We start from the raw sequence: 16,829 nt of genomic DNA, 5'->3' as shown, positions 1-16,829 counted from the left end.
AAGATCAGACTGACCGTGTGAGAGATTTAATCAGCTGTTACACACTTCTCTCTGAAAGAGTTTCTTTGCAGGATGCTGGTATAGCAGCCGTATCAATTCAGTCTGAAATTTAAACCTGACTGGTTTAATAATTCTAATAGAACATTAATAAAACATTAAGAGAACATTAATGGAACATTAATAGAACTGTAATAAACCCAGAATCATATCACTGTGCATATTGTCTCAAACACAATGCGATTAATAATCAGTGATCCTGTCCTCAACTGGCTGCTTTATTATCTTTCTGTCTGCGTTTATGGCCTGGTTAAAGTTTAAACGCACGTCCCGCGTCCTCTTTGATGGAACAAGGATGTGTTCATGCCCCTTGCTCAAGCATTTTTTGGGTTTGTAGGTAAAAAAAATGCCATTTGAGCCAATCGTGTGTCAGAGGGAGTGATCTGAATCATATATAAGCAGCCTGTTAGTGCAGAACGTTAGCATTCAGAGTCAGAAAAGATCAGCAAACAGCATCCAGGAGGATTATTGCAACTGCTGATATATTAAGAAACATTTTAGTTTCAAAGTGAGTGCATTCTGCAGCTCAGGTGAAGGTGAAGTTCCCTTTTAAAACGTTTTTAGAATTGTTTTTGTGAAATTGAGAAGTTTTACTGTCTAGATCTGCTGAACTGATCAAACTGACAGGATCCCAGATGGAGAATCCAGCATTCGAGAAGTCTAAAGACGATCCTCCGCTTTACGAGGAGACCTCATTTTCTGCTAACGATTATGGAAACGTGGAGCATCGCTCCATCAGGCCATCGGTGGTGAGCGCATTCGGCCACAACACGCTGGACCGAGCGCCCAACATCAACTTTTACCGGAACGCTGGGAGCGTGAGCGGACAGCGAGCCATCAGACCATCACTGCAGGAGCTTCACCAGGTCTTCAACAAGGTCAGTGATGTGATGAGGAGCTCAAACACACCGTACTGTAGAATAATACACACTGCTTTATCTCCACAGAGCTCTACACACAGCTCTAACGAAAATGACAGTCGTTTTATATATGACCCTAAAAACCTACATTTTGATAAATAAGTGAGGGTTCCTGAGCGATCATCTCAACCTCTCGGGGTTTTATTAGATAAAGAAACGCTGACACAGACACTGTAGAGTTATACAGCATTTTAACTCACTGAAAACTTTATAGAAAAATTCATTGTGCCGTGCTTTAAAGCCGAAAACAATGAAAATCGGAGTTAATGTTAAACATGGTGTGATAAGGTGACACACGGGTTTAACGGCTTCGTCAGATATAAGAGCAAACTATGTTCAACACAGTTATAAGTTACAGTGTTGCCTTACAAGGTTGAGGCATGTCTAGGTTTGGGGCATTCCTAATTTGCATATTCATCAAATCTGGACTTGGTTATGTGGCGACTCGTCTGTACTTTATTCTGCAGTGGAATGTTTTACACACACACACACACACACACACACACACACACACACACACACACACACACACACACACACAAACACATATACTTAATTATGATGATTTTGGTGAATATTAACTTTCACACACACACACACACACACACACACACACACACACACACACACACACACACACACACACACACACACACACACTTGTGTGTTTTGTGTTTGTTCTGGTCATCAGTCTGTGCAGAAACGAGATGTTCAATAATGATGTGTAACGGTGTTTAATCTGAAATCAATAACATTTTAATCACACTGTGTTTATGAGTAATGATCTGATCACCCTAAAACACCCTAATTAATGCTAACGAGGCCAGAAAGTCACTGTGTGTGTGTTGTGTGCGTGTGTATGTGTTGTGGGTGTGTATTAAACCGTTATGCCTTATAGCAATATGAACAGTTAGTATTTATTCCTAATTACAACAAGAATTACAACAAAACAAGATTTTTTTATACAATTTTTTTTTCACTCTGAATTTTAAAAATGTCCTGTTTTTTTTTGATGTCACTGATGTTGTTATTATCTGAGAAAGAAGCGTCTTATGTGAGGCTTCACTTTTTAGCTTCCAGAAAAACACAGGTAATTGGACCCCTTCTGATACAGAATCACTCTGCTGTAGGGTTCTAGGTAAAACCTTTATGGGTTCCAGCAGAGCGACAGCTGAAGAACCTGAAGTTACAGGACTACAGGGGAATGTGTGTGTAGTTCCTGTGAGAATATCATTCAGATCCTGGGAGTTTTAAATATTAAATGATTTCTTCCTTCATTTCGTATTTTCTTGCCAGTTGATAGAAACCTAAATCCACAAGTCTCTTAAACCACAGAGTTAAACCACAGATCAGTCTGGTTTCATTTAACTAACTGTCTTCCACATTCATCTTTCAGCAGCACATAAATAACACTTTATACACATAAATAACACTTTATACACATAAATAACACTTTAAACAACATAAATAACACTTTATACACATAAATAACACTTTAAACAACATAAATAACACTTTATACACATAAATAACACTTTATACACATAAATAACACTTTAAACAACATAAATAACACTTTATACACATAAATAACACTTTATACACATAAATAACACTTTATACACATAAATAACACTTTATACACATAAATAACACTTTAAACAACATAAATAACACTTTATACAACATAAATAACACTTTAAACAACATAAATAACACTTTATACACATAAATAACACTTTAAACAACATAAATAACACTTTATACACATAAATAACACTTTAAACAACATAAATAACACTTTATACACATAAATAACACTTTATACAACATAAATAACACTTTATACACATAAATAACACTTTATACACATAAATAACACTTTATACAACATAAATAACACTTTATACACATAAATAACACTTTATACAACATAAATAACACTTTATACACATAAATAACACTTTATACACATAAATAACACTTTATACACATAAATAACACTTTAAACAACATAAATAACACTTTAAACAACATAAATAACACTTTATACACATAAATAACACTTTATACACATAAATAACACTTTATACACATAAATAACACTTTAAACAACATAAATAACACTTTAAACAACATAAATAACACTTTATACACATAAATAACACTTTATACACATAAATAACACTTTAAACAACATAAATAACACTTTAAACAACATAAATAACACTTTATACACATAAATAACACTTTATACACATAAATAACACTTTATACACATAAATAACACTTTATACACATAAATAACACTTTAAACAACATAAATAACACTTTAAACAACATAAATAACACTTTATACACATAAATAACACTTTAAACAACATAAATAACACTTTAAACAACATAAATAACACTTTATACACATAAATAACACTTTATACACATAAATAACACTTTATACAACATAAATAACACTTTATACACATAAATAACACTTTATACAACATAAATAACACTTTATACACATAAATAACACTTTATACACATAAATAACACTTTAAACAACATAAATAACACTTTATACACATAAATAACACTTTAAACAACATAAATAACACTTTAAACAACATAAATAACACTTTATACACATAAATAACACTTTATACAACATAAATAACACTTTATACACATAAATAACACTTTATACAACATAAATAACACTTTATACACATAAATAACACTTTATACACATAAATAACACTTTATACAACATAAATAACACTTTATACACATAAATAACACTTTAAACAACATAAATAACACTTTATACACATAAATAACACTTTATACAACATAAATAACACTTTATACACATAAATAACACTTTATACACATAAATAACACTTTATACACATAAATAACACTTTAAACAACATAAATAACACTTTAAACAACATAAATAACACTTTATACACATAAATAACACTTTATACACATAAATAACACTTTAAACAACATAAATAACACTTTATACACATAAATAACACTTTATACAACATAAATAACACTTTATACACATAAATAACACTTTATACACATAAATAACACTTTATACACATAAATAACACTTTAAACAACATAAATAACACTTTAAACAACATAAATAACACTTTATACACATAAATAACACTTTATACACATAAATAACACTTTAAACAACATAAATAACACTTTAAACAACATAAATAACACTTTATACACATAAATAACACTTTAAACAACATAAATAACACTTTAAACAACATAAATAACACTTTATACACATAAATAACACTTTATACAACATAAATAACACTTTAAACAACATAAATAACACTTTATACACATAAATAACACTTTAAACAACATAAATAACACTTTATACAACATAAATAACACTTTAAACAACATAAATAACACTTTATACAACATAAATAACACTTTAAACAACATAAATAACACTTTATACACATAAATAACACTTTATACACATAAATAACACTTTATACAACATAAATAACACTTTATACACATAAATAACACTTTATACACATAAATAACACTTTATACACATAAATAACACTTTATACACATAAATAACACTTTATACACATAAATAACACTTTAAACAACATAAATAACACTTTATACACATAAATAACACTTTATACACATAAATAACACTTTATACACATAAATAACACTTTAAACAACATAAATAACACTTTATACAACATAAATAACACTTTATACACATAAATAACACTTTATACACATAAATAACACTTTATACACATAAATAACACTTTAAACAACATAAATAACACTTTAAACAACATAAATAACACTTTATACACATAAATAACACTTTATACAACATAAATAACACTTTAAACAACATAAATAACACTTTATACAACATAAATAACACTTTAAACAACATAAATAACACTTTATACACATAAATAACACTTTATACACATAAATAACACTTTATACACATAAATAACACTTTAAACAACATAAATAACACTTTAAACAACATAAATAACACTTTATACACATAAATAACACTTTAAACAACATAAATAACACTTTATACACATAAATAACACTTTATACACATAAATAACACTTTAAACAACATAAATAACACTTTATACACATAAATAACACTTTATACACATAAATAACACTTTATACACATAAATAACACTTTAAACAACATAAATAACACTTTATACACATAAATAACACTTTATACAACATAAATAACACTTTAAACAACATAAATAACACTTTATACACATAAATAACACTTTAAACAACATAAATAACACTTTATACACATAAATAACACTTTAAACAACATAAATAACACTTTATACACATAAATAACACTTTATACAACATAAATAACACTTTATACACATAAATAACACTTTATACACATAAATAACACTTTATACAACATAAATAACACTTTATACACATAAATAACACTTTATACAACATAAATAACACTTTATACACATAAATAACACTTTATACACATAAATAACACTTTATACACATAAATAACACTTTATACACATAAATAACACTTTATACACATAAATAACACTTTAAACAACATAAATAACACTTTATACACATAAATAACACTTTAAACAACATAAATAACACTTTATACACATAAATAACACTTTAAACAACATAAATAACACTTTATACACATAAATAACACTTTATACACATAAATAACACTTTATACACATAAATAACACTTTATACACATAAATAACACTTTATACACATAAATAACACTTTATACACATAAATAACACTTTAAACAACATAAATAACACTTTAAACAACATAAATAACACTTTATACACATAAATAACACTTTATACACATAAATAACACTTTATACACATAAATAACACTTTATACACATAAATAACACTTTAAACAACATAAATAACACTTTATACACATAAATAACACTTTAAACAACATAAATAACACTTTAAACAACATAAATAACACTTTATACACATAAATAACACTTTATACACATAAATAACACTTTATACAACATAAATAACACTTTATACACATAAATAACACTTTATACAACATAAATAACACTTTATACACATAAATAACACTTTATACACATAAATAACACTTTAAACAACATAAATAACACTTTATACACATAAATAACACTTTAAACAACATAAATAACACTTTAAACAACATAAATAACACTTTATACACATAAATAACACTTTATACAACATAAATAACACTTTATACACATAAATAACACTTTATACACATAAATAACACTTTATACAACATAAATAACACTTTATACACATAAATAACACTTTATACACATAAATAACACTTTATACAACATAAATAACACTTTATACACATAAATAACACTTTAAACAACATAAATAACACTTTATACACATAAATAACACTTTATACAACATAAATAACACTTTATACACATAAATAACACTTTATACACATAAATAACACTTTAAACAACATAAATAACACTTTATACACATAAATAACACTTTATACACATAAATAACACTTTAAACAACATAAATAACACTTTAAACAACATAAATAACACTTTATACACATAAATAACACTTTAAACAACATAAATAACACTTTAAACAACATAAATAACACTTTATACACATAAATAACACTTTATACACATAAATAACACTTTATACAACATAAATAACACTTTATACACATAAATAACACTTTAAACAACATAAATAACACTTTATACACATAAATAACACTTTATACAACATAAATAACACTTTATACACATAAATAACACTTTATACACATAAATAACACTTTATACAACATAAATAACACTTTATACACATAAATAACACTTTATACACATAAATAACACTTTATACACATAAATAACACTTTATACAACATAAATAACACTTTAAACAACATAAATAACACTTTATACAACATAAATAACACTTTATACACATAAATAACACTTTATACACATAAATAACACTTTATACAACATAAATAACACTTTAAACACATAAATAACACTTTATACAACATAAATAACACTTTATACACATAAATAACACTTTATACACATAAATAACACTTTATACACATAAATAACACTTTATACACATAAATAACACTTTAAACAACATAAATAACACTTTATACAACATAAATAACACTTTATACACATAAATAACACTTTATACACATAAATAACACTTTAAACAACATAAATAACACTTTATACAACATAAATAACACTTTATACACATAAATAACACTTTATACACATAAATAACACTTTATACAACATAAATAACACTTTATACACATAAATAACACTTTATACAACATAAATAACACTTTATACACATAAATAACACTTTATACAACATAAATAACACTTTATACACATAAATAACACTTTATACAACATAAATAACACTTTATACACATAAATAACACTTTATACACATAAATAACACTTTAAACAACATAAATAACACTTTATACACATAAATAACACTTTATACACATAAATAACACTTTATACACATAAATAACACTTTACACACATAAATAACACTTTAAACACATAAATAACACTTTAAACAACATAAATAACACTTTATACAACATAAATAACACTTTATACACATAAATAACACTTTATACAACATAAATAACACTTTATACACATAAATAACACTTTATACACATAAATAACACTTTAAACAACATAAATAACACTTTATACACATAAATAACACTTTATACACATAAATAACACTTTATACAACATAAATAACACTTTATACACATAAATAACACTTTATACACATAAATAACACTTTATACACATAAATAACACTTTATACACATAAATAACACTTTAAACAACATAAATAACACTTTATACACATAAATAACACTTTATACACATAAATAACACTTTATACACATAAATAACACTTTAAACAACATAAATAACACTTTATACACATAAATAACACTTTAAACAACATAAATAACACTTTATACACATAAATAACACTTTAAACAACATAAATAACACTTTAAACAACATGTCCTGCTATTTTACATTTCATTTTTTAATTTTTTGAAAATGTCCATTTTTTCTTCTGAAAGAACAGCTGTCTTCTTATTGTGTGTTACTGGTACACAAGTTCTAGTACAGAACAGGATCAAAAACTAATGATGTGATTTAAATGGTAAATGGTCTGCACATACACCGCCCTCCATTAATTTTGGCACCCTTGGTAAATATGAGCAAAGAAGGCTGTGAAAAATTGTCTTTACTGTTTAACCTTTTGATCTTTTGTTTTAAAAATTCACAAAAATGCTCTCATGGATATCAAACAATTGCAAACACAACACAGTTTAATCCAGATAAAAAAATCTTTGATAAATATAGGTGTGCAACAATTATTGGCACCCCTATGAATTCCTTTGAGAAAAAATACATTTGAAGTATTTTCCCAATGATACTTTACATTTATTTAGTACACCTGGGTGACTAGGAGCAGGTACTTCAACACACTTCAACCATGACTTCCTGTTTCACAGGGGTATAAATATGAGGTAACACACAGGCCAAATTCGCTTAGTCATTCATAACAATGGGTAAGACGAGGAATATAGCTGTGATGTGCGGCAAAAGGTTGTTGAGCTTCACACAATGGGGCGTGGCTATAAGAAAATAGCACGAGCATTGAAAACGCCCATTTCACCATCAGGGCAATAATTAAGAAGTTCCAGTCCACTGGAAATGTTATGAATCAGCCTGGAATTAGACGTGTGTCTATATCGTCTCAACGCACTGTGAAGAGGACGGTTCGAGTGGATAAAACATCTCCAAGGATCACAGCTGGAGAACTGCAGATGTTAGTCGTGTCTTGGGGTCAGAAAGTCTCCAAAACTACAATCTGAAGTCACCGACATCACCACAAGATGTTTGGAAGAGTTTCAAGAAACAAGCCTCTACTCTCATCCAAAAACAAACTCGAGCGTCTTCAGTGTGCCGACACTACTGGAACTTCAAATGGGATCGGGTTCTACGGTCAGATGAAACCAGAACAGAGCTTTTTGGTAATAAACACAGAGGTGGTTTTGGTCACACAGAGAGGTAGCCGTATGGAAAAGTACCTCATGACCACGGTTAAATATGGAGGAGGATCTTTAATGTTTTGTATAAACATGTGTTGTGTTTGCAATAGTTTAATATCCATGAGAGCAGAGTATTTTTGTGAAACAAATACCCATTGTTAAAAGTGCTATACAAATAAAACTGAATTAAACTGTGTGTGTGTGTGTGTGTGTGTGTGTGTGTGTGTGTGTGTGTGTGTGTGTGTGTGTGTATGTGTTAGAATGGAGATGTGGATATCTCTGACACACTGGATGACAGTGAAGGCAGTGATGTTTTACCCAGTGATGATCTTGAAGCTCCTCCTCCTGCAGAGGACGAAGCGGGGGGGGTTAAATTTGGCTGGATTAAAGGAGTACTGGTGAGTATTTTAAACACACACACACACACACACACACACACACACACACAGTATTGTGTGTGTACTATCAGAGTGTATCACATGTGTGTGTGTTGAATGACTGTGTGTTGTGCAGGTGAGGTGTATGCTGAATATTTGGGGTGTGATGCTTTTCATTCGTCTCTCGTGGGTCTTTGGGCAAGCCGGAGCAGGTGAACACACACACACACACACACACACACACACACACACACACACACACACACACACACACACACAACTAATGAAGAAATGTTAATATAACTCTAAAATTATTCCCGTGACTTCCTGATCATCATCATCATCATTAGTGTACAGTAAAGGGGTACGAATAGGGATTATTTAATTTCGACTTTACTCAGATAAATGTCAACTAAATGTCAACATTTTTGAAAACAAATGTTTGATTTTATTTTGTAATAAACTTCCCTTTGTTTCCTACTACAATATTACTTTTTCTCATTTCTCAACATTCTCATTTCTTCATGTTTATAATCTGACCACTATTTCCCTTCACCAACACGATTCTTCAGAGCGGAGGGTCGACTCCCATTATTCACATCAAACATTTGATTTGTGATTCATAAGCACGACTCAAAGAGCCAATTCAAAGAGCCGACTCACTCATGAATCACATGTCGCTAATTTGACCTAATTATATCACTGAGGTCAGAAAATGGTTCTGAATGAACTGTAATGTTTATCTGAGGGGACGCTGGGTAATATTTATCAGTTGACCTTTAACATGATAATATTAGCTAGATTTCTTCTCAGGTTCAAATCCCTGTATCAAATCAAGTGTGTAAAATCACCACAGAATAAAATCAAACTTAATCCTCACACACAACCAGAGAGACGAGTTTAGTTTTTTTCACAGCACTCTGTAAATTCCAAACGTCTTCAGGACGCAGCCTTATTAGAAATGTAAAATGGTTTACTTTAAAGTGGTTCAGTATGAGGTCATAGGTTTATCTATTTGGCCCTCAGGTGCTGAAGCGAGTGCAGTTTAAAGAAAGAAGCCATTCCTCAGAGTCCATTAGCTCAGAAATGTGTTTTCCAGGCCGATGGTGTGTGAATAATGGCAGATTTCGAGGCAGTCCTGCGGCACTAACTTCACACCTTCACAAACCCCGAGTGGAACAGCAGGCCATTTCTGATGAAGTTAAAACCGCTGTTTAAATACCGACCTGAGGCAGGTATAAATACCGACCTGAGGCTGAATGGGCGGAGCTTCTAGACACCTCCTTGCTTTGGAATGTTAACAATTTTAGGATTTCAGCTGTGATTTTTGGTTGTGTAAAATGGTGGTTGTTTCTGTTCTGGTTGTTCGCAACACGTGAAAACTTCATAAAATCTGATATAAAAACACACGTACAAGCTGATTTACTTTAGTGTGCTTTCACATACACACTTTCGCACCAGAGATCTGTGGTTCTGATCCGCTCACAAACTCTTGCCGTGAGAAAGTGATTTGATTCTGAATCGACTCGACTGTAGGAAGAGAATCATACCTGCAGTGTGTTTTGTGTTGCTGAAGTTTTTCTGTAGATGTGAGATGTAAAAGGTAGAGCTGCAGAAATGCCATGTGTTCTGAAGGATTGTTATCTGGTAGAACTGGTTATTTCTATAATTACTGAATTGTTTATTTATCCCCTGCACCATGTCCTCTGAGCTCGGGTGATGTTTGTGATTTCTACACGCGATTGCTGGTTGAACCTTTCCAACAGCTGTATTTCTGACCAATGAGTGAAAGAGTTTTGTTTTGTGGTTGGTTTATTTATGCACAGTGTGAAACCAAACCAAAAAGCAAACGAATCAGAATAATCAAGTTTTTGTCCGGTGTCTCTCCATCAGTAAGTAAAGAAGTGGGCGGAGCCAATGCAAATAGATGAATTGTTCACCTGCAGTATTGAGTACGTAGTATTTCTCAGAGTGTTTTACCTTATGAACCGACACACACACATTTCTACTCTCACAAACGTTCTCCACATATTATATTTTGAACAATTTCAGCGTTATAGTTTACGTGTATTCTGCATATTTGCGTGCCAAGTTTTAGTTTCAGTTTCACTTTTCTCTGAGGCTCTTTCCTTCTATAAATGCATTATTATTTATGCAGTTATTGTGTAGATCATCCACAACAGCCCTCCACTACACACACAAGTCTATTTATTTAGGATTTTACTGTAGTGTAAGAATATAATCAATATCAGATTAGTGTGAGTCATTTGACTTGATGGGTGTAAAAATAATCACATACTCAAGAAGTGAAGTTTACAGAAAGGAGATGAAACAGATCAGAGAGGAAGTGTGCCACATGCTTGTTGAATCTAATCAATAAAAATAAACTCAACAGATATGAGCACCACACTGAGGCGGCCATTCTGGATAACATGGTGTGGTGCGGCGTTCCCGGATATTTCTGAATTATCAGTGTTTTCCTGAAAACGTACATGCTGCGATGATCTGTCCTGCAACCTGTGTGTGTGTGTGTGTGTGTGTGTGTGTGTGTGTGTGTGCTCCAGGTTTGGGGATTATTATAGTTTTACTCAGCATGGTGGTCACCACACTCACCTGTCTATCCATGTCAGCCATCTGCACTAACGGAGTCGTACGAGGAGGTACACACACACACACACACACTTCTATATTTTATATATATATATATATATATATATATATATATATATATATATATATATATATATATATATATATATATATTGGTTTATGGTATATTTCTATATTTAGATATTTATATTTCAAATATATTTCTTTTATATATGTTTGTATAATCAGGAGGAGCATACTATCTGATCTCGCGCAGTCTGGGTCCAGAGTTTGGTGGATCTATCGGTCTGATCTTCGCATTTGCTAACGCTGTAGCCGTAGCGATGTACGTGGTGGGATTTGCGGAGACCGTCGTGGATCTGCTCAAGGTACAAACCTCTAAGTCAGTCAGCTTTTCTGTTGTTTATTAAAGAGAATTATTCATTACTGTGGGTTCCTGAGACAGTTCCTCTACATGCAGTTATAGCTCTATAGCCACACGCTGGAAAACACATTTCTGAGCTAATGGACTGTGAGAAATGGCGTCTTTCTGCTAACTGCTCCTGCTTCACCACCTGAGGTGTGATTATTACCCCCCGAGGGCCGAGCGTATGACTTCACACACGTAAAAATTGATCGGTCGGACTGAACTCACTTTCAGCTGCAGGAATAATGTCGTTAAAGTGATATTTTTGATGATTCATGCTGTTTGGTTCTCTTAATTATTTCCATTTTCCGATCAAAGCTAGCGTGTTAACTAGCTTGAGTATCTGTTTATAACTAACTAGCAGAATAAAGTATATACCATTTTTATCAGCTGCCATGAATAAAAATATTCTGTGCTGTAACACTTCAGACTCTAGTGACGATATAAAGGACCGAAACCTTTTAAACAATTCTTTATAAAAATAATGACTGTGCTGAGATTTGTTTAAAGACTGAAAACATCACACCTTTATTTGTTTAATGTGGAACACACCCACACACACACACACACACACACTCTAATGGATTGTGATGTCTTTAGGTGAATAATGCCATCATGGTGGATGAAGTAAACGATATCAGGATTATTGGCTGCATCACTGTGGTGCTGCTGCTCGGGATCTCGGTAGCCGGGATGGAGTGGGAGGTCAAGGTCAGACCACACACACACACACACACACACACACACACACACACGCACACACACACACACACACGCACACACACATACACACACACACACACACACACACACACGGATACACACGCACACACACACACACAAACACACACGCACACACACACACACACACACACGGACACACGCGCAGACACACACACACACACACGCACACACACACACACACACACACATTATTTCTGATTTTCTACATTAATAAATGTTAAGAGTGTGAGTGTTAAGAGTGTCTTTAATCTGTGTGTAGGCTCAGATTGTGTTGTTGGTGATTCTCCTGGCTGCCATTGGGAATGTGTTTGTGGGGACTGTGATTCCCACCACGAAGGACAAACAAAGCAAAGGCTTCTTCAACTACCATGGTGACTTTCATAATAATAATGATAATAATAATAATTAGAGACACTGATGCTTTTTAAAGCTCTGGGTCCATGTTGTGGTGCTGATTCTCTGTGCTGTGTTTATTCCACCACAGCGTCCATCATGGCCGAGAACTTTACTCCAGAGTTCCGCGATGGGGAAACATTTTTCTCCGTCTTCGCCATCTTCTTCCCGGCAGCGACAGGAATTCTAGCAGGAGCAAACATTTCTGGAGATCTGAAGGTAAACTCTTGCTGGATACGAACAGATTTATTCATTAAACATTTGCAGAAGTTTTTACACGTGAAATGTGGTGTTCATCTAATCCAGTTAGTTTGTAAAAACCTTTCTATCCCCCACTTTTGTGTAAAATTCCACACAAGGAGACTCACACACGTGATGCTGGACTGACGTGAGAAGTCGTATAGACTGCCTGTGGTTATAATCGCATCACACCTTTATTTCAGTGTCATCACCATTTTGTGAAACTTAGTGGCTTTGCATTAATGACCTGAAGAAAGCAATTCCAAATCCAACCATTAAGACAAATAAGGCTCGCCATTCAGTTATTAGAAAAGTATTGGTCCCCTATAAAAGGAGGAGGAGTTAGTGTGTGTCAGTTCTGAGAGCTTTGCCTTTTATGGAGTTTTTGTGGGTGTGGCCGTGAATGCGTTTGGAAATTTACGGTAAGATACACACATGAAGAATCATGAGTTTGATTTGCCCACAAAAACATTTACACACCACTTTCAGTTACTAAACAACAGCGTGTTAGTTGATCAAAAAGTGTGTGTAGTGTTCAGGAGGTTCTTGGGTCAAATCCCATCAGTCTTTGTGATGACTCAATGATTTAATGTGTGTGTGTGTGTGTGTGTGTGTGTGTGTTTATGCAGGATGCCCAGGCTGCTCTTCCCATCGGCACACTGCTGGCCATCTTCATCACAGGAATTACGTACCTCGGCATTGCGCTGTGTGTGTGTAAGTACAGCTAACACATGCTAGCCCTACTACCTCAAACATCTAATCATACAGCATATGTAGGATTATCCAGTAACACTAGTACACTGTACAGTATAATAACACACACTGTGGTGTTGCTAGCACACACACACACACACACACACACACACACACACACACACACACATACACAAAGCATACTGACCACCAGCATGCTCCACCTCCGCACTTCGCCTCCGCGCTCCACTTCCACGCTCCACATCCATGCTCCGCCTCCAATATTTCCATGAAACATTTAGGCAGTGATGAGTGTCGGCTGTAAACAGAGTATTAGTGAACAATGAGTGTGAACTGATCAAAATCTGTGTTCAGCTGCGACAGTCGTGCGAGATGCCACAGGAAATGTAAACGACACCATCACTCCAGGTTCAAGCTGCAATTTCTCAACTGCCTGCGATTTTGGCTACGACTTTTCTGCATGTGCAGTCACCAAGTGCCACTACGGCCTGATGAACAACTTCCAGGTCAGAGGTTAACCCAGAAATGCCCACCTGTCCAAACTGAATCTAAAGATAACAAATCTCATGTATTATTATACACTGAGTTAATGTGTGTGTGTATGTGTGTGTGCGTGTGTGTGTGTCTGTGTGGGTGTGTGTAGGTGATGACGATGGTGTCTGGGTTCGGACCCCTCATCACTGCAGGAACGTTTTCTGCTACTCTCTCTTCTGCACTCGCCTCCCTCGTCAGTGCTCCAAAAGTCTTCCAGGTCTGAGAGAAGCTTACTAGCATATTAGCACACTAACACACTACACACTAACACACTACACACTACACAATAACACTCTACACACTACACACTAACACACTACACACTAACACACTACACACTACACACTAACACACTACACAATAACACACTACACACTACACACTAACACACTACACACTAACACACTACACTCTACACACTACACACTAACACACTACACTCTACACAATAACACACTACACACTAACACACTACACACTACACAATAACACTCTACACACTACACACTAACACACTACACACTAACACACTACACACTACACACTACACACTAACACACTACACAATAACACACTACACACTACACACTACACACTAACACACTACACACTACACACTAACACACTACACACTACACACTACACACTACACACTAACACACTACACACTACACACTACACACTAACACACTACACACTAACACACTACACACTAACACACTACACACTACACACTAACACACTACACACTACACACTACACACTACACACTAACACACTACACACTACACACTAACACACTACACACTACACACTACACACTACACACTAACACACTACACACTACACACTACACACTAACACACTACACACTAACACACTACACACTAACACACTACACACTACACACTAACACACTACACACTACACACTACACACTACACACTAACACACTACACACTACACACTAACACACTACACACTACACACTAACACACTACACACTAACACACTACACACTACACACTAACACACTACACAATAACACACTACACACTAACACACTACACACTACACTCTACACACTACACACTAACACACTACACTCTACACAATAACACACTACACACTAACACACTACACACTAACACACTACACAATAACACACTACACACTACACACTAACACACTACACACTACACAATAACACACTACACACTACACACTAACACACCACACACTACACACTACACACTAACACACTACACACTAACACACTACACACTACACAATAACACTCTACACACTACACACTAACACACTACACACTAACACACTACACACTACACACTACACACTACACAATAACACACTACACACTAACACACTACACACTAACACACTACACAATAACACACTACACACTAACACACTACACACTACACACTACACACTAACACACTACACTCTACACAATAACACACTACACACTAACACACTACACACTACACACTAACACACTACACACTAACACACTACACACTACACACTAACACACTACACACTAAC

General features: G+C 33.2%; 1 protein-coding gene across 3 annotated transcripts in view; it reads left to right on the top strand.

The window, feature by feature from the left end:
- The first annotated feature begins 460 nt into the window (after positions 1 to 460).
- The window catches only part of slc12a1 (solute carrier family 12 member 1), a 34,979-nt gene continuing 18,610 nt past the window's right edge, over positions 461 to 16,829 (top strand). The window contains exons 1-12 of one of the 3 annotated variants that reach the window (XM_017465666.3): positions 474 to 565; positions 659 to 935; positions 9,503 to 9,640; positions 9,756 to 9,831; positions 12,184 to 12,279; positions 12,458 to 12,597; positions 13,236 to 13,346; positions 13,639 to 13,750; positions 13,864 to 13,991; positions 14,642 to 14,726; positions 15,081 to 15,232; positions 15,370 to 15,477. In XM_017465666.3, coding sequence (XP_017321155.1) covers positions 693 to 935; positions 9,503 to 9,640; positions 9,756 to 9,831; positions 12,184 to 12,279; positions 12,458 to 12,597; positions 13,236 to 13,346; positions 13,639 to 13,750; positions 13,864 to 13,991; positions 14,642 to 14,726; positions 15,081 to 15,232; positions 15,370 to 15,477 — 1,389 coding nt within the window. In that variant the 5' untranslated portion in view covers positions 474 to 565; positions 659 to 692. Of the gene's footprint in view, positions 936 to 9,502; positions 9,641 to 9,755; positions 9,832 to 12,183; positions 12,280 to 12,457; positions 12,598 to 13,235; positions 13,347 to 13,638; positions 13,751 to 13,863; positions 13,992 to 14,641; positions 14,727 to 15,080; positions 15,233 to 15,369; positions 15,478 to 16,829 lie in introns of all 3 variants that reach the window. The other 2 variants (XM_053678215.1, XM_053678214.1) reach the window with 2 other exon arrangements.

This window comes from Ictalurus punctatus, chromosome 4, assembly GCF_001660625.3.
Source record: "Ictalurus punctatus breed USDA103 chromosome 4, Coco_2.0, whole genome shotgun sequence".
Classification (NCBI taxonomy): Eukaryota; Metazoa; Chordata; class Actinopteri; order Siluriformes; family Ictaluridae; genus Ictalurus; species Ictalurus punctatus.
Note: the sequence above shows the minus strand (reverse complement) of the source record. Positions and strands in the feature narration are given on the sequence as shown.